Source organism: Molothrus aeneus, chromosome 31 (genome assembly GCF_037042795.1).
Source record: "Molothrus aeneus isolate 106 chromosome 31, BPBGC_Maene_1.0, whole genome shotgun sequence".
In the NCBI taxonomy this organism is placed as follows: domain Eukaryota; kingdom Metazoa; phylum Chordata; class Aves; order Passeriformes; family Icteridae; genus Molothrus; species Molothrus aeneus.
In genome coordinates, this window is record NC_089676.1 from 2,207,622 (window position 1) to 2,233,348 (window position 25,727).

Below are 25,727 nucleotides of genomic sequence, written 5' to 3' on the forward strand. Positions count from 1 at the left end.
CTGCGGCGGCTCCTGCCCGGGACATTCTCCGGTCCCTGGGACGTGCTCCGGTCCCTGGGATGTCCTCTTGTCCCTGGGATCTTCTCCTGTCCCTGGGATCTTCTCCTGTCCCTGGAATGTCCTCTTGTCCCTGGGACCTTCTCCTGTCCCTGGGATCTTCTCCTGTCCCCAGGACCTTCTCCTGTCCCTGGGACATCCTCTTGTCCCCGGGACCTCCTCCTGTCCCTGGGATCTTCTCCTGTCCCTGGGATCTTTTCCTGTCCCTGGGACCTTCTCCTGTCCCTGGGACCTTCTCCTGTCCCCAGGACCTTCTCCTGTCCCTGGGACATCCTCTTGTCCCCGGGACCTCCTCCTGTCCCTGGGACCTTCTCCTGTCTGTCCCGGGGATGTCCTCTTGTCCCTGGGACATTCTCCTGTCCCTTGGACCTTCTCCTGTCTCCGGGACGTTCTCCTGTCCCCGGGACCTCCTCTTGTCCCCGGGACCTGCTCCTTTCCATCCCTGGGATGTGCTCCTGTCCCCGGGATGTGCTCCTGTCCCCGGGATGTCCCCCCCTCCCAGCACCCTGCCCTGTGGACGCCCTCCTGTCCCAAGGATTCTGGCCCCAGGGCCATCCTCTTGTCCTGGCATCCCAATTTGGGGATGTCCTGCTGCTCTGGGGACACCCTCTTGTCCCAGGATCCCAGCTTGGTGATGTCCTGCGGCCCTGGGGACATTCTCTTGTCCTGCCATCTCTCCCCGTGTCCAAATCAGATGGGGCTGAGCACCCACTTCCTTCAGGAGCAGCCGGCCACGGCAGTTTGGGGACATCCTGTGACAGCAGGCACGGAGGACAGGACCCCACCTCTGTCCTCAGCTGTCCCCAAGCCGGGGCTGCCCCCCCGTGCCCAGTTTGGGGGTCCCTGGCCGGGCGGCGCTGCCTGCAGTGATTGTCACCTCATCACGTGGCACCAGAGCCACCCCAGACGTGTCACACTGGGGACATCATCATCATCATCATCATCATCACTGTCACCGTCACCCCCCAGCCATGGGAGCAAGGACAGACCGTGCCAGGGACCAGGAGGGGACAGGGGAGGGAGGGTCCCTGTCCCCCCTTGCCCACGGGGGTCCCCAAGAGCGGGGCCACCCCCATGTGACCTCTGTGGGGACACGGAGGGGGCTGAGTCACCTCGGGGCTCCAGGGCAGAATCATCCCCTGGAGCACGAGGCCCTGACGTGGCACTGGGTGACCGGGAACCCAGGGGCCAAACGGGGCCAAACGGGGCAGCACGAGGGGTTTGGGGGGCAAAACGAGAGGAGGAGGCTTAGGGGGGGGAAATGGGGGACAAAACAAGGAGGGAACAGGAACAGAACGGGGAGGGGATGGGGATTTAGGGACATTCCTCCAAGAAAGAGGCAGAAGTGAGACAAAGGTTGGAAAAAGGGGAAAAAATCTCTTGTTGGAAAATCTCTGCTGCCCAGAATCCACCTGGGGCTGGGACAAACCTGAGGGGGTTCAGCTCCTGCCCCCCGAGGGGTGGAGGATAAAATTCCACCCCAGGGCAAACACTGGAGCTCCCAAAGAGGGGGGAAAGGGCCCAGCCTGTCCCCTGTGCCCCCCAATAGCCCTGGCAGCCCTGCCAGCCTCTCCTCATTCTCCTTCCCAACGGATTTGGCTCCTCCAGCTCCCAGGATCTGGAAAATTTGGGGGGGGGGATACAGCCCCAGGACCTGGAAGGGCTCAGGGAAATGGGGATTTTCCTTCCCCTTGAAGAACTGAAGGGCCCAGGATGTGATGGGATGCTGGGGAGGAGGTTACTGCTGGGAACAGACTCCCAGGATGACTTCAAATGGGATGTTCCCACTTTTCCATAAAAAAATTTGGAATAAAATTAAAAAAAAAACCAAACCAAAAAACAACCCAAAAACCAATTAAAACAAAACCTTCAAGTCTTAATTTTCCAGAGGGAAAAGGAGAGGGAAGAATAAAGGTTCCTGCTCCACTTACAAGAGGAATCTCTCTGGGCTGGTGACACAAAGGTTTCAGATTTTAGTCAGGAATGACAGCTCTGGAATCAGCTCTTGGAAAAAGGCAGGGGGGGTTCCCCATTCTTGCCCTCAGCCAGCAGAGAGGACACTCACAACCAGCCTGGGGGTCCCAGAGCCCCCCCAAAACATGCAGGGAAAAGGGGGGAACACCCAAATTCCATTCAAAACAAAACCAGGAACACTTGGGATCCTTCCCCAGCTGCTGTTGTGCCAAATTTCCTTCCAAGTCCAACTCTGAAATTCAGTTTCCTGTTGGAATTGAAGCAAGAGGGAATCAAATGGTTCTTCCAGCCCCTGAGGAGAGCAGGGTTGGCCACAAGTTGGTTTTTTTTTGGTTTTTTTTTTGGGTTTTTTTTTTCCATGGAAAAAGCCAGAAGATTCCAAGTCAATGTTTAAAAATTAAAAATTTATATATATAGATATATATATATATAAAAAATTTCATTCTGTTCCCTACTTTTCCAGCTCTCCTCTTACTCTTTGTCATTTGGCAACAGGATCATCCCATGGCAGGAATTCTTCTTTTAAGGAGGTGATTGAGCAAATGTAGTGAAATCACACAGTTCCTCAGCAATTCCCGAAAAATCCTCTCAAATCCAGGGATTCTCCTCCATCCAGCTCCGAAACGAGGACAAGGAACTCATCTACAGGTGATCAAATTCCATGGAGCAGCTTTTATCCCAAACCAACCTGTTGAAACATCAATTTGTGGCAGCACAGAAACCATCAGCTGGAAAATGGATTCATCCAGAAGAAAGCTACATGGGTAATATTTTTATGGCTTGTTAATTATCCCAGGGTAACGAGGGGGGGGGGTGTCATGGGTCACACTGATTTCATTGCACAGTTCACAGGAGAGAGAAGATTCCAGAAAAACACAGGAATCTCCACGTGGAGCACCCTGGACTGGAGATGCTGTAACAACCCTCCAAAAAGAGCCAGAATTCCTCCAAAAAGGAGGAAAACACTGGCTTGGGACATGGATTCTTACTCAAGCACCCTCCAGGATTGTGTTTACAGGGCTAACACTTGGAAGAGTTCCTTCCAGTATTTTAAAATTCCAATAGTTTTGTATTTTATAGAAAAAAAAAGTCACGGCAGAGAATGAAATAAAAACAGTCAAAAGCCACCTTAAAAAGTCTGGAAGGGGCTGTCTGTGATGCAGACAGGAATCCCTCCCCCCAAAAAAAATCCACTTGGGAGCGGCTCTGGGGCCTTCAGCCTCGTGGCACTCAGGTCCTGAAGCTTCCAGAACAATCCCACATGGAGGAGGTGCCCAAACCACCTCGTCCTCCGAGGCCATCCCTCCTCGGAGCTCTGCTTCCAGAAGGTGGGAAGTGTTCAGAGAGTTCCTTGAGAAAAAGACTCAGCTGTTTTCCTTTACATGTGGATATTGTAGAGAGCTTGATGCTGTTTCCCCCTAAGGCTTGTTTTATTCAGAAAAAGAAGGGAATATGTTCAGCTCTGGGAATTCTTCATTGTTGTAGTTGGGGCCTTGGTCCCCCAACATGGTCAGCATGTCCTGTGAGGATACAAGGAGAGGGTTTAGGATCCAGACTGGAATATCAAGGGAGGTTTAGATTGGAAATTAAGGGGGAACAGCTGGACTCCATCTCAGAGGCTTTTCCAACCTCAACAATTCCATGGCTCCACGATCACGTGGGTAATTTAATCATGGGGTTGCTGGAATAGATGCTGTGGACTGAACTGGTTCCTTTCCCAAGGGAACACAGGGTCTGTGTGCAGGGCAGATTTAAGGAGAGCAGCAAATTTAAGCTGTACTCACCAACTGCTGGGAAAGCTGGGGTGAGATGATTATGACTTCACAGGAATTTTTAAAATTTCATTGGACTGTAGCTTTGTTTTTTTTAATTAATTAGAAGGGTTAACCCAACTAGAATTTCACACTGATCCTGCAACAGATCAGCCACAAAGACACAAAGCCAGTCCTGCCCTCTCCACTTCCAGCTCCACCAGGTTATCCAGGAGTTTGGGACCTCCCCAATTGATTTGAACCAGGGGGACAAAGCTCTGGGTGCTTCAAGACCAGTGGATCCCAGCAGATTGGGGGGTTAAAAAGCTCCATCTTACTGGGAAGACCTCGGGCTGGCCGGGCTGGGGCTGCTGCACGTGCTGCTCCCCGGATGCTGGGCCGTGGTGCTGTCCCTGCCACTGGGGCCACATCCCCACGGCGTCGGCGGCGCGGGGCTGGAACGGGGCCGGGGTCTGCGCTGCCTCCGTGGCTGCTGGACAGAGAACACGGGCAGTGAATCACCCCTGCTTTGGGAATGGAGCTTCTCCAGTGCTCTCTGTGTGCTGCTGCTGCTGCTGGTGACAGGGCAGGAGCTCCTGCCACAGGAATGCAGGTGCTTGCCATGGGATAGGACAAACAGACTCCCAGAGGGGTTTGTTTCCTCCCAGTCAGCTTTAAAATGGTTCAAAATTCATCTGCTGGGAGGACCCCCATTATCCCAAGCTGGAAGGGATTTACTGGGACCTTTGAACCTCATAGCTTAATAGGCTGTGCTCTGAACTGCACTGCTGAGCCCAAGGACTGTGGCCCCTCCTTTGCATCTTGAGGCACTTGTTGGCCCCTGGGGTGGGCAGGGAGGGGGGTGCCATGGTGAAAATCCCTGCTGCAGGCTCCATGGAGCACACTGAGCTTGTGGAATTACAGGTCAGGAAACACTGCTCAATTTTGTGTCCCAGTGTCAAGATCTGAGGAGCCCTGGGCCATGGCTCAGGCAGTTTCCTTCTCTCCAAGAAGCACCAAGCATGAACACCCATGCTGGTTCAGCTGCCACTGACACACATAGTTCTGAACTTATCCCTCATATCTGATCTTCTCCATCTCCTTTCTCTGCTAGTGAAGTGTTCTGCAAAGGAGGGAAAATCCTGCAGGAGGGTGAAACCATCAAGATGCCCAAACTAGCCAACACCTACGCCACTATAGCCAATGAAGGAGCAGATGCCTTTTACACAGGAAGCCTGGATCCACAAGGACCCCAAGTCCAATGCTGTGGTTGGAAGATGACTGAAGGTGATCGACATCAGTCAAAGCACAACTTCCAACTCTGCCCCCCACATTTAGGCACTCCCAAAATCCACCAAAAACGATGGAGAGCACGTGCCACCACAGCTGGATGCTCCCAGGGGTGTTTTGCCCCCCAAAGGCCACTCACTGAAGCCTGTGCCACGGCTGGCCAGGGCTGGGTAGGGCGCTGTGGTGGGAGACGCCGTCGACCCCGGCGCTGTCATGGAGCTGAAGGAGGACGGCGTGCCCTGGAATGTCCCCATGCCAAAGGAAGGAGGTCGGGTCTTCACTGTCTGAGATGCCACTTGCTGTAAGAGAGGAAAAACACAGGAGAGGAAGAGGAGGCACGGCTTCATCCCGACCCTCAGCTCAGGGAGGAGTTGCTGGCTCAGCCCCGAAGGAGGAAGCAGGATGGTTCCCCGTGGAGAGAAGGGGCTGGGAGGCAGCAGGGAGCCTGCAGCTGAGGGTGTGGGCTGTGCTACCTGGGCTGTGAACACCGGCCGTGTCCCTGGAGCCCAGGTGGTCCCGCTGACCTGAGCTGGGCTGGAGTGCCGGGAAATCTGGGAGAGGACCCGGCCGGAGGGCGAGGGCTGCTGCTGCTGGATGATGTTCACTGGAGGGACCATGCTGCTGCTCCTGCAACACAACGGGTGTCTGAGGCACTTCCAGGAGGAAAAGGCACCAAACCCTTCTGCTCAAGTCGTTGGTGGAGGGAAATGAGCCCAATAATTGATGGGTAACTGCCCAGCGGTCACCCCTGAGTGTGCCAGGAATGTGTGGGTGTGGCACCTGGGGACAGGGGTTAGTGGCAAACACAGGGTTAACAGCTGACTTGGTGATCCTGGAAGGCCTTTCCAACCTAAATGATTCATGGCTCTACACTGGGAAACTCCTGAGAGGGCTGTGGGCAGCCAGATGCTGGGCATGCCCAAGGCACAGCAGGGGAACGGGCAGGAGCTGGACAGGTGAAGGCTCACCTGAAGTTCTCAGCAGGCCGTGCAGCAGTGAAGGTGTTTCCCTGGGCAAAGAGGGGAGGGTTGGCTGGCATGGTGCTGGCAGGGATGGCTTTGCTCTCATCTGTGGAGAGAGCACGAGTCATTTTTGGGCTGGGACATCTCAGGAAGAGGGAGAGAAGCAGTTGGAAGAGATGTGTCTGTGTGTAGGAAGACTCCTTGGTTCCTTCTCCAGACAATTTTGTTAAATCTTTTTTTTTTGTTGAATTTTGTTAAATTCAAAAAGAAATTTGACTTCTTTTCCATTTTCTACCCAACTCTCATGGAAGTTCTCTGGGGTCAGAGCATCCACTGCAGACTGGGAGCAGGGAGAGCTGCTCCACAGGGGCCAAGCAGGAAAAATGTGACCAGGGCAGGCAGGAGGAGCTGACCTGAGCTGCTGACCCACCTGTGCTGATGCCAGGGAAGATCTCCCCGAAGCGTGGGTCCCTCTCCTGGCTGAACAGGCTCTCAGCCTTCTCCAGGGGCTTGCTGTGCTCGGGGCCAGCAGCACTCACGGGCTGGACAGGGACCTGGGGAGGGACATGGGGCTGCTCACAGCTCAGCACACAGGGGTGAGCACAGGGCCCAGCCACTCCTGGGATTCTGAAGTGGTTTTTGGGATAGCAGGACCATTCAGGATGCACAGTCACATCCCTGGAAGTGTCCAAGGCCAGGCTGGACAGGGCTTGCAGCAAAGAGGTCTGGAGGAAGGTGTCCCTGCCCATGGCAGGAGGTGGAAGTGGATGGGCTTTAAGGTTCCTTCCAACCCAAATTATTCCATGTTTCTTTGATTCCACGTGATAAATACTGGAACTGAGCAACACCCAACAAACACCTTCCCCTAAAACCTCACCTCAACCTGGTGCCAGCACCTTTAAACCCCCAGCAAAAGTGTGACATAAACAGTGCAGGACAATGAACAGGGAGTGCCCAAATCCCTCTGGACTCACCTGTGAGTGCTCATAGCCAGCCAAGCTCTCCCTTCCTGGGCCCACTTCCAGCTCTGCCTGGGGTGGCTGCTGCTGCCTAAAATAGAAAGTGTCTGTGGCAGGGGAACACAAGATAATTCCCAAGGGAACAGCTCTGGGTGGTTACACCAGGGATTTGTCAGCCTGGAGTTCCTGGCTGCAGAGAGGGGAATTTGGGAATGAAGGGTGTGTGAGGAGAAGGAGGAAATGGAAAAAGGAGCTGAGCTCCTCCTGACCTTGAGGGCAGTGGGGCTGTGCCCATGTCCAGGGGAAGGCTGACGCTCTGCCCCAGCTGAGGCCTTGGCATGGAGTTTGCCAGGGCAGGCCGAGACTCCTGGCTCGAGTTCCTGCAAAGCAAACACAGAAAAAAAAGAGATTTTTTTAAAAAAAGTCCCAACTGGTAGCAAAGCTGGGTCCTGTGTGTAGCAGGGTGTGGATGTCTGGGACAAGATACAAAAGCCCATTTGAGTGAAGAAACTTGAGGGAGTTTCCACCTGGTTTCCTTGAAAGGAGTCTCCCTCCTCCATACTCAGTCCCTGCACACCTCAAGCACAACCACACAGACCCTGCTGCTCTGCTCTGAACTTCCACAGGGATTTCTGGGTTCTGGGTGTGGGAATGGCTGTGTGTGGAGTGAAGAAGTTCAAAGAGAGAGCTCTGACATGGGGCAGGAAACCAGGCTTGCAGCAGATTGCAGCTCTGCAGGGAAGCAGTGCTACTTTGCCTCATTGCAAAAAAAATCCTGAATTTCCCTTTCCCAGGCAATCCAGCCTTCTGGTTGTCTGCTGGAGCTGCCAAGCCTGCAGCTCCAGATCACACACAGGCACAGCTTCTTGGTCCTTGCAAGGGGTGTGGAGCTCCCTCATGGAAAGAGAGAGCAGCTCTGACCATCCCCAAAGATGGGAAGGCTGTGACAGGAATCCAAGAGCATTCTAAGGCAGATGTCAGTAATTTCAGGCATTGCTGGAGCTGAATTTTGGCAGCTTGCTAAGCCACACAAAAAAGACAATTCCTCCACTTTGTAGCCCTCCACTGCCTGGCACAGCCCAGCAGAGAATGGGAGCCGGAGGGATTTAGGAACTTCTCCAGGGTTGTGGAAGTCGATGGGGAGAGGCTGAGGCTGCCCAGCCCTGGGTTCCTGTGCACTGAGAGCCCCCGTGCAGGCACTCACTTGACGTTGGTGTTGGTGCAGATGATGTACTCGATCTCGTCCGAGTAGGGGTTCTGGAAGGTGAACGAGCTGGTTCTCATCCACAGCCACTCGCGGCTCTTGGATCGGAAGCGGAACATGACCGACAGCACCTGCCCTTTTAACTTCACCACCTAAAACCAAAATGGAATGGCATCAGTAGCACCTGATCAAAGGTGGGGGAAGAGTAACCTGAGCACAAGCTCCCCCCCCAGCCCCTGTGATGGCCCTTTGCCTCAAACCTGGACCACCACATCTCAGCCTTCCCAAACTACATGGCGCTATTCCCTTGGGACAGCTTGATTCCTAAAGGATCCAGGAGGGGAATCTAAAATCCCCTTGTTTTGGCTTCACTTCTCTTATCTCCTTTGCACTGGTGAGATGTATGGAAAAGCCTCCAAGAAATGAAACACATGCTTGTAGCTTCCCATTCCAACGGTTTGGAGCAATGGATATGAGCAGCTGGTTTTTGGAGTCATGAAACCACAGGGGCAGCCTTACCTGCCCTGCCACCAGTCCAAGGCCCTCAGAAATAACAGTAACGACAACAGGGCAAGAAAACCACCTCCACTGCGGGTTCTGGGCCCTAGAGATGAACCAGGGTTTCAGCCAAGTCAAGCAGGCACTTGGGAGCCACATCCCTGGCCCTAAAAGCCAACTGGACCAGCAGCCAGAGCTGGAGTTAAGACTGGATTCAGGAGTTAAGACATAAGATGCTTCTGTTTCATTTTGCATTCCATGATATGACTAAATCTGCAACTGTTTGCACAGGAGAATTATCTAAGCTTTGTTTTTCTTCTTGGTTTTCCAGTCAATTTTGTTGTTTTGCAAGCACCAAGACATTCCAGTCTCGGAATGAGCTCCAATCTGAATTCCACCCTGCATGCAAAGGGCAGCTGTGATGCTTTTACCTGTTGAAAACTGTCCCGTAAAAGCTGTTGGTCTTCTGGATGGCAGAAATCCACAATGTCTTTCCCCAAGAGCTCCTATTTGTCAAGGAATTGTGAGAGATTGAGTCAGTTCATCTGGCAGGCAGATTCCATGATTAATCCATCTTTGGACAGGTAGTTCCTGCTCCTTCCCCCCCAAATCCCTGTTACACAACCCAAGCACAAGAGCTGGTGTGCTGTTTTTTAAAAGAAAAGCACAACAGCTGTTTGATCTTTAACTCAATTTGAGGCAAAAATGGCTTTAATTGACATTTGACATAATCCAGAGACACCCAGCCTTCCCATGATCAAAGCACTTGGAAAAACACATGGAAAAGCAACCAGTGGAGAAGAAACACATGTCTGGGTTAAGCCCTGGGCATGGTTTACCAGCTCTGTCGGACAAGCAGAGCCACGATGTAGAAGGAAAAGTAAATTTCAAGAGCACTTTTTTCCTTAACAAGCTCCTGAAGGTCCTCACCTGGGGCTGGTAACCCACGGTGGCCACGCAGCGGTGGTCGATGAAGGTGAAGATGCCTTCGGTGTTGTGCCGGGAGATGAATTCTGTGGGCTGGCAGACATTGTTCATGTCCGTGCAGTTGGGGGAGCTGGTCACCTGCCAGGAACACAGGGACAGTCACCAACCCTCGCTGGCCCTGAGCTCCCAGCCCTGCACTGGCATTTGTGGCCATCAGGGAATGTTTTCAGACAGAACAGTTGAAGTTTGGAGATTACCAGGACAAGGTAATGTTGGAAAAGGGGAACGGGGCACTCACCTGGAGCCTGCCAATGGCCACCAGGCAGAACTTGCTGCCCTGGCCAGCATCAGGGTCATCATCAGGCAGGGAAACACCTGGGAGGGGAGGGCCAAAAATTCCAGCAAGGTTAGTACAGGAAAAATTTCAGAGGAATGGACTTCAAGACATCTCTCTGCCCTGGTGTGTAACTCAATACTCTTCCCCATGAAGGGATTTCGTACATTAAGATGTCCACCCCTCCCTTTTTTCACCAGAAGGAATGAAAATCTCCGAATTTCAGCAAAAGCTGCACATCAGACAATTCAATATTATTTTCATCCTCTACACACAGAGACCTCTGCTGCTTCACCTGCAAAAATTAAATCAATCTTAAAATAAAAGTCATAGATGTGCTTACAAAGCACTTCCTGGCACATTCAGCTCCTGGAATGGCAACTTCAGACCATGTGTTCTTAAACCCAGCCCACCTGAGCATGAGGTGGGATTGTTACCTGCTGGGGGCCAGGCCTTGATGTAGCCCGTGCAGTGCACGACCACGTAGTGAGGTTCTCCATCCTTGGCTGCACCTAAACCATTCCTTGGGAGAGAGAAAGAGGTTGTGCTGCAGTGGGGGAAGGCGAGGCAAGCTGTTCAGCTGTGTCATTTCTGTGTTGTATATATATATATATATATATATATATATAATTTACGTGCCATTTACCTGCAGCGATTCCTCATGAAGCTCAGACGATTGACAGTGACCGGATCCACAGAGCTGTTGCCACACCTGCACCAGGGTTAGAAAGGATTTGATCTTTCTTGAGCAACATGGAAATGATCTGGACATCTTGAATAAGAAGAATTTCCATCCCAAAGACCCCTCATTCTGCAGAACTCAAGGGGGACTGAAACTAACTGGATCTTCTACAACAAGAGGGCAAACAAACATTTCGAGAATTTGTCTGTAGGGAAAGCTCAACCATGTTGTGTCATGTCTACATCAAAATAAGCCCCAAAAAAAGCTGAAATCAAAGCATGGAAGGGCCAGGTTTAGGGAGCAAGTCTGGCTTTAGGCTCAGAGGTTTCCCCAGGGAATTCCCTCCTACCTCATCCTGCAGATGAAAGATCTCCTGGAGCCCATGCACATCCTCATGGACTGCTGCCCTTCCTTCTTCACAGTCCCCGTCTTCAAATCGAGGATACGACCTAAAAAAAGGCAATGAAAAGGAGATGCTGCTGCACTGGGAGTCCTTCCACCAAGCCAGGTGTGGTGCCAGGTGATGTCCTGGGAACTGGCAGGACACCAGTGTCACTGCTGGTACCTTTAGATGCACTCTCGGGGGGGGCTGCAGCATCCTTGGTAGAAAGGCACCAGGGCTTGGTCCCCTCTACAAAGGGAAGGATTTAATCCAAGTCCTTTGCAGGCTGTCCCCAACCTGCCAGCCCCTCACGTGCCAGCCCCTGCTGTACCTGTGAGGGCATTCTCAGAGGTGGAGAGCTGCTCCCTGAGCTTGCCCACGTCGTCGGGGTGCACCTGCTCGTACAAGGTGCTGCCGAACCACTCGGACTGGGGCTGGTTCAGCACCGGCGTCACCGAGTCCGACACGTAAACCACGCGCCCCGTCTCGCACGACACGATGAACAGGAAGCCATCAGCTGCCTCCAGGATCAGGTGTTTGAGCTCCTGCAGACACACAGACACCTCTCAGCTCATCCCTGTCACCTTGGTTTTTTAATTTTTCTTAGGCCTCCTAATAACGAACTTTCTCACAGGCTTTATGTAAATAAGCGATTGTTTTGCATTCTTTGATAGAAGAGGAGAAAGTTGATAAACTGGTAAGTTTGTCCAGTGTCATTGGACAATCCACTGTCACTTCTAAAAATCTATAAATGTTAAAATCAGAAATTGAAAATACTCTTTTTACCTTAAGAAAGCTGCGTGTGAGCCTTGTGTTATTTCATATCCTGTAACAACACACCCCATGTTTGGGCTTTTTCCCCTCCACTCATAATTTAATTTTCCCCTCTGATTGCTGCAATTCCCACAAAGCAGCATCAGGCCAAGATCAGAAGGCTTCAGGGACACCTCACTGTGACCTTCCAAGACCTTAGAGCCACTTAATAAAAAGAGGAAAAGGGACTTTTTATATGGGCAGAGACTTGGTCAGTGATAGAGGTTCACACCTCTCAACTCCACAGCCAAAACCATCCCGGGTTTGGGCTTTTTTCCCCCTCCCATCATTTAATTTCCCCCTCTGATTGCTGCAATTCCCACAAAGATCAGAAGGCTTCAGGGACACCTCACTGTGACCTTCCAGGACCTTAAGGACGCTTAATAAAAAGAGTAAAAGGGATTTTTAATATGGGCAGAGAGAAAGGAGAGGCTGACACCTCTCAGTGATCACTGAGAAAGGAGAGGCTGACACCTCTCACTGGTCAGTGTAAAAGGAGAGGCTGACACCTCTCACTGGTCAGTGTGAAAGGAGAGGCTGACACCTCTCAGTGATCAGTGAGAAAGGAGAGGTTGACACCTCTCACTGGTCACTGAGAAAGGAGAGGCTGACACCTCTCACTGGTCACTGAGAAAGGAGAGGCTGACACCTCTCACTGGTCACTGAGAAAGCAGAGATTGACATCTCTCACTGGTCACTGAGAAAGGAGAGGCTGACACCTCTCACTGGTCACTGAGAAAGGAGAGGCTGACACCTCTCAACTCCACAGCCAAACACCCCCTGGGTTTGGGCTGTAATCCCCACAAAGCAGCATCAAGGCCAAGCTCAGAAGCCTTCAGGGACACCTCACTGTGACCTTCCAGGACCTTAACAAAAAGAGGATAAGGGACTTTCTGTATGGGCAGAGACCTGGTCGGTGAGGAAGGAGGGTTTGTAGGTGCCGTCGGTGGAGGTGTTGCCGGTGCCGCGCAGGGATTTCATGTGGGACACGGCCATGCGCAGGATGGTCAGCTTGTCCGGCTTGCGCGCCAGGGCGCTGCACGTGGGCACCATGTCGGACAGCTCCGTGATGTAGGCCGTCATCTTGTTCCTCCTCCGGCGCTCGATCTCGCTGTGGTTCTCCCTGCCAGAGGGCGAGGAGGAGAAGAGAAGAAGGTGAGGTTGTCAGGGGTGGGAGGTTTCTGTCACACACACACACACACACACACGGAGACGCCGTCGGGATTAGGATCAAGCCTCACATGCTGGGCGTGCACAGGGAGTGTGGAGACAGGGCAAGGAGGAGAGGCTACACCTGGACCTTCCTCGAAGTCCCAGCGGCTCCCTGGAACGTGGGGACGCTGAGGATCTGGGCTGACCTTCCCCATCCAGCACACAATGCTGCAGGAAGCCAAAGGAGCTGCTCCCAAAGTGGAGTCACCTCCCTGCAGGTGGCCTCAACACCGTCCATGGGAGGGTGGATGAGATCACCTGCGCCATCAGACACACCAGGTCTGCAGCTAAAATTGGGGCATCTGCTCTTCTGGGCAAGCTGGGCTGGTGGGAGGTGTGGGAAGGAGCTTTAAGGCTCCTTCCAGCCCCAGCCAGCCCAGGATTCTGAGTGACCTGAATTAGCTGGGGCTGACCTCTGGGAAGGCACCTCTCAGTGACACCAAGAGCCCTCTCACCAGCACGGCGGGGAAAGCTCCCGAGCAGGTTACACCTCATTTCTGCACAGATCATCAAGGCCAACCAAGCTGGGCAGAGCAGGAGCAGGCAGCACCTGGGTGGTGGCTCTGAGACCACTGCTGGCACCTGAAGAGGTTCTTGGCACCCCTTTGGCTCCCATCAGAGCAGAACTTGGTTCTTTTATCCAGGATACACCATTGAACTGGGATCCTAAGGTGGGTTTTCCAAAACAGAGCTTCAAAGCCAGGTTTCCTCTACAGAAGGATGGATCATGTGCAAGGAAGCACATGGTGGGACGTGAAATGAGATGGAAGTGTTGGAAGGAGCAAGGATAGGCAGGTGAATAAAAGGATAAATACAAAAATGGAGCATTTATCACTACGAGGCGTGTGCAGACATTCAGTGACCTCACCTTTGAGTCAGGCAGCTTCTCGAAACCCACAAGCTCAGGTGTGAAAAACAAAGATCCTTCAACAACAAAAGCTACTGGGGAGTCACCACCACACTTCCATTTCACTCTGCCACGAGGAAAGGGTGGGAGGACGGGGATTGTCCACCCTGGGGACACCTCTGTGCCCTCCTCTGTGACCTCCTCAAACATTTCAGCACAGCTCAGTGCAGTCAGCAAGGAACTCTGGGGGTCAGGTTTTGCTTTAAGGACAAAACTGCCCCAAACTGGCTGAAGTCTGTGACAAATCAGCTGCACATGGGCACAGGTGTCTGCAGGGCCCGTTCCTGGATTGCTGGTGACTGTTCTGGTGGTTTCAGGCACAGCCTCTCATTAATTACTAATAGAAACTCAGGGGGAAATTAAATCCTGTTTCCAGTGACACCACCTTTCCTGGAAGGAAAACACCTGAGCTAACACAGCTTTTCCTGCCTGTTCTGAGAGTCCAACAGCATTCCCAGCACACAAAACCTTCCCAGATGGACAATTTGGGACCCAGGACAAGAGGAACTGTATTTAGCACAGGTTAGCAAAGCTAGAGGTGAAAGCAGGAGCTCTACCCTTTGGTAAATAAATCCTTTCATGTATTCCCTAAAAAGGTTCTTCCAAGGATGAGGTGTGCCTTTCCTCAATGCCTTTCCCCTCCTAATCCCAATTCCTCAGCCATTTCCAGGAGTTTGTTAAATCCTCTGCAGCAGATGAGGGAAGGAGGGAAAAAATAAAATAAAAAAAAGAGAGAGAAGGGATGCCTAGAGAAACATTAAGGAAAGGAAAAACTCTGCTTGTCCATGCTTGAAATCTCCATTCTCCTACCTGGCAAGTCTCTCCTTATCCGCTGAACTCTGCTCATCATCAGACCTAAAAATAAAATCAGCCAGCTAAGCTAAAAATGGAAAAAAAGTTGAAAGAAATGGGAAAAAAAAAAATGGAAAGATGGACTAGGAAACCCAGCCTAGGGACAGGTCTGTTTTGCAGAGGAACAGTTCCATGAAATAAAACAGTCATTAGTTTGCAACATTCTACATTCAACTGGTGCCTGATGTGTTGGAGTTTCAAAACATTTTCTGAGGCTGTGACCCAGTTCTAATTTGCTTGTTTCTAATATTAGAAGTATTCTGATATTTTTAAGGTATTTTTGATTTGCTTGACTTCAGAAGGACTCAAATCACTTAAAAAGCTGGAGAATCCCAGCTTGGAATTCCCTGTAGCCCTTTGGAAGGTAAGAACAGCAGGACTGCCCCAAATCCAGGGGGTATTTTTGGGCCCCTCCTGGGAAATGGGACATTGATGGGCTGGAACGTGTCTAGAAAAAGGAATGGAGCTTAAAATGGCTGTAAAAATCCCATGGGCTCAGTCCCAACACTCAGAGATAGTGTCAGACACCAAAAACTGATCCAAGTATTCCCTACAATCTCCAGAAAACCCCCAATTTGTAGAGCTTCTGTGTGATTCCCTCCAAAACACACAAATCCCAACGTGTGCCAGGAAAGCCTGTTCAAGGAAAACTTGTACTGAGCAGGAAACTTGGAATCTCTGCAAATTTCTTGAGCAGGAGAAAAGAATGAGAGTCCAAGGGCAGAGCTGAAAGGAATGGTGAGAAAGAGGAATGTCATTGTCACACTCAATGGACTGGTCCCAAAAACATCAAGGGTTATGTGTGGATCCCTTCAAAGACTGATGGTTGTGAGAAGGGAGCTGCAGGATCTCTCTCAAATTAAGGTTTTTTGGCACAAAAAAAAAAAAAAAAAAGCTTTTAAATCATCAAATTCTTACCTGGCAAATCTCTCTTTATCGTTTGGCATGGGGTCATCATCACATCTAGGAGAAGGGGAGAGGTTAAAGTGTTTGCACGTCCTTCTTTCCCAAAAACCCACAGAAAATAAGGTTTAATAACTGCCACTAACAAATGCCTGGGGTTAAAAAGACCAATTTGGCTGTGGGCAGTGCAGGATAATTCACTGATCACCCCAAACTGCACTGGGAAGGCAAAGGTAGCCCAAATGAGGATCTCCATCCAAGGGTTTCTCTTGGTAAATCCCCCATTCATCATCCTGAAACCATCCTTAAAGCACAAGAATGCAGGGAATTGTGGAACTGGAGTGATTTGAAGTTTTTATTGGAGTTAACTCCAGTATCACTGGAGTTATTCAATCCTAAACCACGTAGTGTGGCTACAAATAAATGCCACGAGATATTCCAGCTCTTCTGCGCTCCATATGGATCATGAGGAGACCCTGAAAGCCTTGCCAACTCCTCAGGAATAAGGAAGTCTCTGGAACTGGAGCATCCTTACAGCAGATGAGGATTAATGAATGTCTGAGGCAGCAACAAAAGCCACAGAGATGGAGGAACGTTGCTGAATATTGAGGAACTGGAGCAATTCCCACTGCTTCCAGAGAGGAAAAGCCCCAGGAGCAGAAAGGTCTTGCTCCAGAGAAAACACAGAGACACAGCTACAGGATAGAAACTTCTGGATGCCATGTTCTCCCTCACCTGAGGAATTTACTGTTCCCTTCTCCATCATCATCAAAATCGAGCCTGAAAAACAGAAAAAAACATAACTGCTAACCAAGTGGTTTCTCCTTTAAATGACTTTTCTGTCTGTGCCCATGGATGATTCCTGAAAGGAAAAATTAAGTAATCCCAATGCAATTTAGTGATCCTAATATAAAACAAAGTTTGGAAAGGGGAATTTTTTAGGTGTCTATCAGGAACAGAGCAAGGAAAAACAGTTCCAAAGGAAGAAAACCCACGTGGAGCATCCAGTGAATCCCAACCTTCTGTTCCAAAAGCCTGGATCTCCAAGGAGAATCTGGGACCATCAACAGCCTACAGATGGAGCATTCCCAGTTTAAAAAACCTGGATTGGGTGCATTTAAAATTAAAACAAAACAAAACAAAAAGTGGAGGTAAAAACCTTCCTGGAGTTAAAGTTCAGTTTGTGCAGTGTTTGCTCACACAGGGCCAGAACCTCACTTCTGAGCAGTTCAAGTGGAAGGACAGAGGAGTTTTCACCTTTCCTTTTGGGATGGAAAGCTGTGCATGCAGCAGAGCAGGGAGCACGGGAGGAGCTGCAGGGGAGTGGGAGCACCAGCAAATGGGGCTGGAGGAAAGAGTTGCAGTGACTGGGAGGGGTGCAGAGACAGAGCTCAGTCTGCTCGAAAATCCCGAGGCAATTTCTCGTGCCAGAAATCTGGGAACAAGCACTCGACTCCCTTTGAATTTGCAAAGGCATTTTGAGCAAACAAAAAAACCTCCCACAAGCACATTGTGGCTTCCCCCCACCCCTCCCAGGGACAGCACAGCTGCAAAGGTTGGAGGAAGGCCCCAAAACTCAGATTCTCTGTTCCACCAGGCCTTGAGGCAGCTCTCAATCTTTGGTGTGCATTTGCTCCTTCTATGAGGTGCAAAGTTTTTAGTTCCCTCTGAATATGTCACTAAACCCCCTCTTTGAGGAGTAAGGACTCCATACTTACTGTTCTTTAAGTGTGGTATAAGTAACAAAATAATATCTGTAGATACAGATTTATCAGGCTACTGAAAGCAGGGAGACATTTATAGATATATTGATAAAATTTCTTAAAATATATTACAGATATATTGATAAAATTTCTTAAAATATATTATAGATATATTGATAAAATTTCTTAAAATATATTACAGATATATTGATAAAATTTCTTAAAATATATTATAGATATATTGATAAAATTTCTTAAAATATATTATAGATATATTGATAAAATTTCTTAAAATATATTATAGATATATTGATAAAATTTCTTAAAATATATTATAGATATATTGATAAAATTTCTTAAAATATATTATAGATATATTGATAAAATTACCAAACTTCACAAGTGTAATGCACAGTAAGTGCACATCGAGGTGGACAGAGAGCTAGAATAAATGAAAATTTCAGTATAACCCAGCTCACACAATTCAGGCAAAGAGAAATACAGATTTAACCCATAATTACAAGACAGAACCCTGAAGTACATCATAAAGTCAAATGTTTGCACAGAATTATATAAATGGTAGCTGACCACAAAGGGAAAGGATGGACAGAGCCCACCTGAAAGCAGCAGGAAACGTCCCAGAAGCAGCCACAGCTCATTCTGGAGAACAAAACATCCCCCAAAAGGCCCTTCTGGCCCAGCCCTCCCTCCCTGACTCACCCAGGCCGTCTCTTGCTGGGTCTCTGAGCTGCCCCAGCCTGGGCTCCCGAGCCGGCGTTCCCGGAGCCAACGGCTGCACCCAACGAGGAAACATCGGCTGCCATCTCTAAACAGAAGCGGGGAGAAAAGAATCAGAAAAAAACCAACCAGGTTTAGTTCCAACCCCCTGTGGTTCTGTGGAACACTGCCCAGTTAGAGGGAGCTGTGTGTCAGCATCTGCTGGGGCTGGATGGGGCAATGTCCTTCACGTGCTGCTCTGAGGAGCACACGCACAGCTCAGGCTGCCAAACCCAGAGATGGGGTTGGGATTTGGGAGAGAGGAGGAGCCTGCTGGGAGCAGGGTTTGGGATTTGGGAAAGAGGAGGAGCCTGCTGGGAGCAGGGTTTGGGATTTGGGAGACAGGAGGAGCCTGCTGGGAGCAGGGTTTGGGATTTGGGAGACAGGAGGAGCCTGCTGGGAGCAGGGTTTGGGATTTGGGAGACAGGAGGAGCCTGCTGGGAGCAGGGTTTGGGATTTGGGAGACAGGAGGAGCCTGCTGGGAGCAGGGTTTGGGATTTGGGAGAGAGGAGGAGCCTGCTGGGAGCAGGGTTTGGGATTTGGGAGACAGGAGGAGCCTGATGGGAGCAGGGTTTGGGATTTGGGAGAGAGGAGGAGCCTGCTGGGAGCAGGGTTTGGGATTTGGGAGACAGGAGGAGCCTGATGGGAGCAGGGTTTGGGATTTGGGAAAGAGGAGGAGCCTGATGGGAGCAGGGTTTGGGATTTGGGAGACAGGAGGAGCCTGCTGGGAGCAGGGTTTGGGATTTGGGAGAGAGGAGGAGCCTGCTGGGAGCAGGGTTTGGGAGCAGGGTTTGGGATTTGGGAGAGAGGAGGAGCCTGATGGGAGCAGGGTTTGGGATTTGGGAGACAGGAGGAGCCTGCTGGGAGCAGGGTTTGGGATTTGGGAGAGAGGAGGAGCCTGCTGGGAGCAGGGAAGGGGCTGAGGCTGCACCGTGAAGGAGGGAGGAGGAGCTGAGCTGTTTGTGTAGAATATTCTATTTAATTCTAAATATTCTATTTCATATTCTCTACAAATGTTCTATTTGTAGAGAATATTCTATAAATATTCTATATTTGTATATTCTATATATTCTATATATAGAATATTTTCTATATATATTATAGAATATTTTCTATATATTCTATAAATAGAATATTTTCTATATATATTGTAGAATATATTCTATATATTCTATATATAGAATATTCTATATATATTCTATATAGAATAAGAAATAGCTCATAATTATAATGTACATTTGTAAAACTAATAATATAATATAGTTATATATAATAGAATATAATATAACTAACAATGATACAATAATATAATAACATAATAATATAATTTAATATAATATAACATATATAATATATCATAATATATTATAATATACATTATAGAATAATATAATTCTATAATATAAATTATATAATAGTATAATGATAACATATATATTATTAGTAATATATAATATAGTATAATATGATATAATATGAAATGATATAATATGATATGATATGATATAATATGATATAATATGATATAATATGATATAATATGATATGATATAATATAATATAATATAATATAATATAATATAATATAATATAATATAATATAATATAATATAATATAATATAATATAATATAATATAATATAATATATGGAATAGTATAATTATATAATAAATATTATATAATAGTATAATGATATAATATATATTATTATATTATTATATTAAATATAATATAAAAACTAATAATATAACTAATAATATATAAAATAATAATACATTTGTAAAACTAATAATATACATTTGTCAAACTAGGAGCCATTTGGTCAAGAATCATGACTGTCTCTTCATGCTAGACATGCAGCTGGTAGAGCCATGATGATCATCTCACAAAACCAGGTTTTTATAAATGTGCTTTAGGAAGGATCCTGACTTTCAAAAACCTCAAGAGCAAAGAGTAACACAGGGATATGTGAACAGAATATATCATAAACAGCTCTCATTCCACACTCTAAAAAACCCAAACTTGTTGAAATTAAATCAAGTCTCGCTGACGACTCCAGCTTGCAGCGGGTTCATTGCCCAGGTGAGACAAGGGACGAAGCCAAATGCTCACAGATCACCTCAGCAGCACTCCTGGCTCAGGGGATCCCCTCTGCTCTGCACCACGCAGAGCCGTGGGTGCCGGCTCTGACCTGCCCGCGCTGCTCCCCAAGCGCCCGGGGCGCTCTGCACGGGGCTGAGGGACCCCGGCGGTGTCCGTGGTCCTTGCACCCCAACCAGGCTGTGATTCCAGCATTGCATTCCCTGCATTCTTCTGTATTCCATTCCCTGCACTTTCCTGTATTCCATTCCCTGCATTTTCCTGTATTCCATTCCCTGGATTCTTCTGTATTCCATTCCCTGCATTTTCCTGTATTCCATTCCCTGCATTTTCCTGTATTCCATTCCCTGCATTTTCCTGTATTCCATTCCCTGCACTTTCCTGTATTCCATTCCCTGCATTTTCCTGTATTCCATTCCCTGCATTTTCCTGTATTCCATTCCCTGGATTCTTCTGTATTCCATTCCCTGCATTTTCCTGTATTCCATTCCCTGGATTCTTCTGTATTTCCATTCCCTGCATTTTCCTGTATTCCATTTCCTGTATTCTTCTGTATTTCCATTTCCTGGATTTTCCTGTATTCCATTTCCTATATTCTTCTGTATTCCATTCCCTGGATTCTTCTGTATTCTATTCCCTGCATTTTCCTGTATTCCATTCCCTGCATTTTCCTGTAATCCATTCCCTGGATTCTTCTGTATTTCCATTCCCTGGATTCTTCTGTATTTCCATTCCCTGCATTTTCCTGTATTCCATTCCCTGCATTTTCCTGTATTCCATTTCCCTATATATTCCCTGTATTCCATTCCCTGCATTTTCCTGTATTCCATTCCCTGGATTCTTCTGTATTTCCATTCCCTGGACTTTCCTGTATTCCATTTCCTGCATTTTCCTGTATTCCATTTCCTGGATTTTCCTGTATTCCATTTCCTATATTCTTCTGTATTTCCATTTCCTGGACTTTCCTGTATTTCCATTCCCTGCATTTTCCTGTATTCCCTTCCCTGCATTTTCTTGTATTTCCATTCCCTGGATTCTTCTGTATTTCCATTTCCTGGATTTTCCTGTATTTCCATTCCCTGGACTTTCCTGTATTCCATTCCCTGCATTTTCCTGTATTCACATTCCCTGCATTTTCCTGTATTCCATTCCCTGGATTCTTCTGTATTTCCATTTCCCTGCATTTTCCTGTATTCCATTTCCTGTATTCTTCTGTATTTCCATTTCCTGGATTTTCCTGTATTTCCATTCCCTGGATTTTCCTGTATTTCCATTCCCCTGGATTTTCCTGTATTCCATTCCCTGCATTTCCATTCCCTGCATTTTCCTGTATTCCATTCCCCTGGATTTTCCTGTATTCCATTTTTCCTGTATATTTCCTGTATTCCATTCCCTGCATTTTCCTGTATATCACCATCACAACCCACCCTATACTCAAACAGTCTGTTCCACATCAGAAAATGACTTTTTAAATGCCTTAAACCCCATTTTTCCTGTTTGGCTGCAATCAGTCAGCTCTGTGCATATTTTTATGGCTGTGGCTTCGTTCATGTGCTGTGAAACCGCCACGAACCAACTGCTCCAGCCCAAAAATCTCCACCACAACCTGACACTGATGCACCTCCCAAACCACTTCTGCTTTATCCAAGTGCAGGGACCCCAAAGCCACCCAGACACCCCCAAAAACCCCAAAGTTGGGCTCCCCAAACCACCCTCAGCAGCACCGAGAGCAGCTCGGGCAGGAACAGCCACAGCTGGGGGCACAAAGTGAAGAACTGAGGTCAGGTTTAAAGAATTAGGGACAAAAATGGGCTTTAAATTGGGGTTGCCAAGTTCTTCTCCACTGCCCAAAGCCAGCTTTCAGTCCAACCACAGTTTAATTTCACTTCCACAGTTGCATTTTGGTTTATTTCCAGCTAAAAGTGGAGCTGTACAATCACCTCAGTGGTGTGCCTGCACCTCCCAGCAAACACACTCCCAAATTTCTGCTATTTCTGCCAAAATTAACCACACTTTACCACATGAACACTCCCAGCCTCTCTGCCTGCCTGGTTTGTTTTGCTCCAAGCACTTGGTGTTGCTGAGAAGTTTTTTCCTTGCAGATCCATAGGATTTCCCAGGGGTGACTCCAGTATGGAATAAGCATCCAGCTGGAGGAGCCAAAACCAACAATCCCAAGCAAGAGCAGCAACAAAACACCAGGATCCTCTGCAATTCTAAAATACATCTGGAGAACAAAAAATAGAACAAACCAGAGGTGGAAACCCTTCCCCATCTTCCTCTCTGCTCGATTTGGGATCGCTCAGGTGCTGCTGTGAAAGTCCCAAGGTGACATCCAAGGGTTTTGTTGAACAAAATGAAGTTTTCAAGTGGGAATAAAGCAGGACAGGAGGGTTCCTCCTTTTCCCCAGCCCTATCTGGACATGGTGGGAACAGAAATGAAGTTTCTGGAGCACAGAGGAGAATCCCTTTCCTGAGGGGAAGGAAGTGACCCTGAGCTCTGGGCCCAGCTCCACGCAGGGACAGACACAGACACAGAAAATTGATTTTCAGACCTTTGAGATCTCCCAGGAGCCCAGCACGCAGCCCATGAGGGACATTTCCCTCTCCTGGCTCAGGTGGAAGCTCAGGACAGACCCTGAGGTGGGGCACCAGGAGCTGGCACCGCTTTAGAGTGGGCACAGCCTCCCAAAAACCAGGGACAGCACGGGCAGGGAGGGAAACACACAAGCAGTAAAGATGGAGATTGGTAGAAGAAAAAATTCTGAAGAATTCTCACAAATGACGAGAAGGGAAGAGCCTCTGGGGTTTTCACCCTTTGGGATTTCCAGGAAAACACACAGGAACAGAAATTCCCTGTTTGTGTCTTCTCCCCATTCCAAACCCCGAGGTGAATTCTGGAGCCCAGCACGCAGCCCATGAGGGACATTTCCCTCTCCTGCCTCAGGACAGACCCAGAGGGGCACCAGGACCTGCTTTGAGTGGCCACAGCCCCCAAAAACCAGGGCAGGGAGAGCAGGAGGAGGGAAACACAGATGGAGATTGTTAGAAGAAAAAATTCTGAAGAATTCTCACAAATGACGAGAAGGGAAGAGCTCTGGCTCTATCACTCTTTGGGATTTCCAGGAAACACACAAGGATTCCTTCCCAAATTTCTGTCTTCTCCCCATTCCAAACCCCTGAGGTGAATTCCTGGAGGAGTTTTCCCTCCCTGGAAGGAGGATGGAGCCAGGATCTGCTCCCAAGGACCAACAAAACGAGAGGAAACAGCCCCAAGTTCTAGCAGGGCAGTTTTAGGATGGGTGTGAGGGAAAATTCCTTCCCAGCAAAGGCTGCTCTGCAGTCACCATTCCTGGAGGTGTCCAGTCAAGAAATCCCAGGTGTTTTTCCAAAATCCTGGCTGGGTCTGTGTCCCAGCCCTTGCCAGAAGCAATCCCTGCTTCCCCACACCATGGGCTGGATCTAATTAAGGCCAGAAAGGAGCAAATGGAAATCCCAGCCCCCATCACTGCTCCAGGCTCCCAGCCCAGCTCTCCTGGGAAAGGCTCTGCTGCAACCACTGGCATCCCAACAGGGCAAAAAAAGGCTCCAAAATAAAATCCCTGCAAATATTCCCAGCTGGGATTTATGAGAGGGGCTGCTGCAGATTTTATGTGCATTTTTATTGTGCAAAACTGGTGCTTTTTGCTGCAGAAGCTTCAGCAGGGGGTTAATTGCCAGGCTCAGGTTTGGGTATCAAATCTCCCAAGATTTGCTTTAAATTCACCCATTTGTGATCTTCCCAAAATGTTAGGGAGCAGATAAATCAGCCTTCAAAGTACTCTACATTTCACTCACAACTAGAAGGCTTTGATAGTTCTGCTTTTATGTTTTTTTATTTACAAAACATTTCCATTTCTGTGGCTGGGGTACATTAAATTGATTTTTTTTTTTTTGAAGCAGAAGGTTTTTAGTTTGTTTGAGTTTCCCATGAAATGCCAGCTCAGCACTTTCATCCCCATGGGAACTTTCCCCAAGAAGAAATATGGAAATGAAGAAAAGAATGTTTCTTCCATTGCTAAGGGGTTGAAATGATGACGTTCTGGCTATTTTGGGGCATTATCCAGCATTCACTGGAGCCCTGAAATCCGTTTTTTAAACACTTTCATGAAAAGAAGACCCACATTATTTGTGAGAATTCTTCAGAATTTAATCTCCTAATAATCTCCATGTTTACTGCTTGTGTATTTCCCTCCCTCTGTGTAAAAGTTGGTCACTCTGCCCATGATTATAAATATTAAACACAGATGTTGAAAATTCTTTCTCATTTCTTTCAGAATTTAAAACTTTCTTACGCAAAAAACCACGGAACCCTGAAGACTCCACTTCCACAAATGCTTGGATACCCACGAGTATCTCACTGGATGAGTCCCCAGTGTGTTTGTTCCCCATTAAAAACCACAAAACCTTCCTGAAACGTTAAAATAAAAGCCCAGAATCCTTCAGCAGTGTCATTGAACACTCCTGGATAAACCTGAGCGTGTCTCAAGCCACAAAGGACAAGCTAAGACTAAAAAAAACCTCGAAAACAAACAAAGCTCAGATTCTGATCTCAGCCACCACGCTGTAAATCAATCACGACTTCACAGACGCTGGGTTCATCAGGATCCAAGCTCACTTCAGAGCAGTTTAGCCAGAAAATCGATAAAATCAGATCTTTTTCTGGCAAGAATCAGGGATCAGCAGCTCCCAGCTTCCTGTGCACAGGGAGTTGAGGACTCTGGGGAGCAGCCCGAGGAGCCGAAGCTGAGGGAACATTGTGCTCCAGGCCCTCCCCTCCTTCACAGAGCTCCAAGAAACATTGGTGCAAAACCTTCACACCGGGCCAGCACTTTGTGTTGGGGGTTAAGAAAAACCTCAGCGAAACACAAATGAAAAAGGGGCAGAAGCCGTCAAGGAAAATAAATCCAAAGGAGTGATGATGGAAACCCAGTGCAGGGACCCCAAAACCACCTCGAGGGTCCCTCATACCACCAGGGACCCCCAGTCCCAAGCACCCCAAATCCAGATAAACACAGCCCTGACCCCTCCAGGGGGCCCCCATCCCACTGTGCCATTTCCCCCTCAGCCCTTCAGGGGCCTCCTCACGCCCCTGTCAGCCCCTCCAGGGCCCCTTCACCACCCTCAGAGCCCCTCATGACATCCCCCGCCCCTGAGGGTCGCCCTCAGCTTTGGAGGCCGCCTTTGGGTCCACTCAGACCCCTTGTGCTCCCCCTCAGCCCCGCATGCCCTCCCTGAGGCTCTCAGCCCGCTCCCCAGCACCGTTCGTGCCGCTGCGGCCCGGCTCACCCGCGCTGGCGGCGGTGGCGGCCATGACGGGAGTCCCGGGCCACCCCCTCCTCGCTCCGCTCCGCCGATCCAAGATGGCGGCGCAGGAAAACCTCCGCCGGCCCCACAGCC

General features: G+C 48.8%; 1 protein-coding gene across 8 annotated transcripts; it reads right to left on the reverse strand.

Annotated features, from left to right (window-relative positions):
* Positions 1–1,912: 1,912 nt before the first annotated feature.
* On the reverse strand, positions 1,913–25,707 carry ARNT (aryl hydrocarbon receptor nuclear translocator). Of its 8 annotated transcripts, none has more exons than XM_066568340.1 (23): positions 25,617–25,707; positions 18,131–18,236; positions 16,443–16,487; positions 15,723–15,767; positions 14,763–14,807; positions 12,743–12,956; positions 11,352–11,565; positions 11,204–11,269; positions 10,988–11,087; positions 10,603–10,668; positions 10,394–10,479; positions 9,921–9,997; positions 9,626–9,760; positions 9,127–9,201; positions 8,198–8,349; positions 7,263–7,373; positions 7,009–7,084; positions 6,465–6,588; positions 6,041–6,140; positions 5,597–5,699; positions 5,212–5,371; positions 4,121–4,275; positions 1,913–3,551 (listed from the first exon to the last, which is right to left on the reverse strand). In XM_066568340.1, exons 1-23 carry the CDS (start codon positions 25,639–25,641, stop codon positions 3,462–3,464), a joined length of 2,370 nt encoding a protein of 789 aa, XP_066424437.1. In that variant the 5' UTR covers positions 25,642–25,707; the 3' UTR covers positions 1,913–3,461. The 8 variants fall into 8 exon arrangements, with proteins under 8 accessions (XP_066424437.1, XP_066424434.1, XP_066424433.1 ...); XM_066568337.1 differs by having other exon boundaries at positions 4,121–4,272; positions 5,546–5,699; XM_066568336.1 differs by having other exon boundaries at positions 5,546–5,699.
* Positions 25,708–25,727: the final 20 nt, after the last annotated feature.

Coding starts and splice junctions, on each gene's coding strand:
- ARNT (XM_066568336.1), bottom strand. CDS start 25,641: ATGGCCGCCACCGCCGCCAGCGCGG. Junction 7,374..8,197: donor TGCACCAACACCAACGTCAA/GTGAGTGCCTGC, acceptor TTTGCTTTGCAG/GAACTCGAGCCAGGAGTCTC. Junction 3,552..4,120: donor GCCAGCCCGAGGTCTTCCCA/GTAAGATGGAGC, acceptor GTATCCTCACAG/GACATGCTGACCATGTTGGG.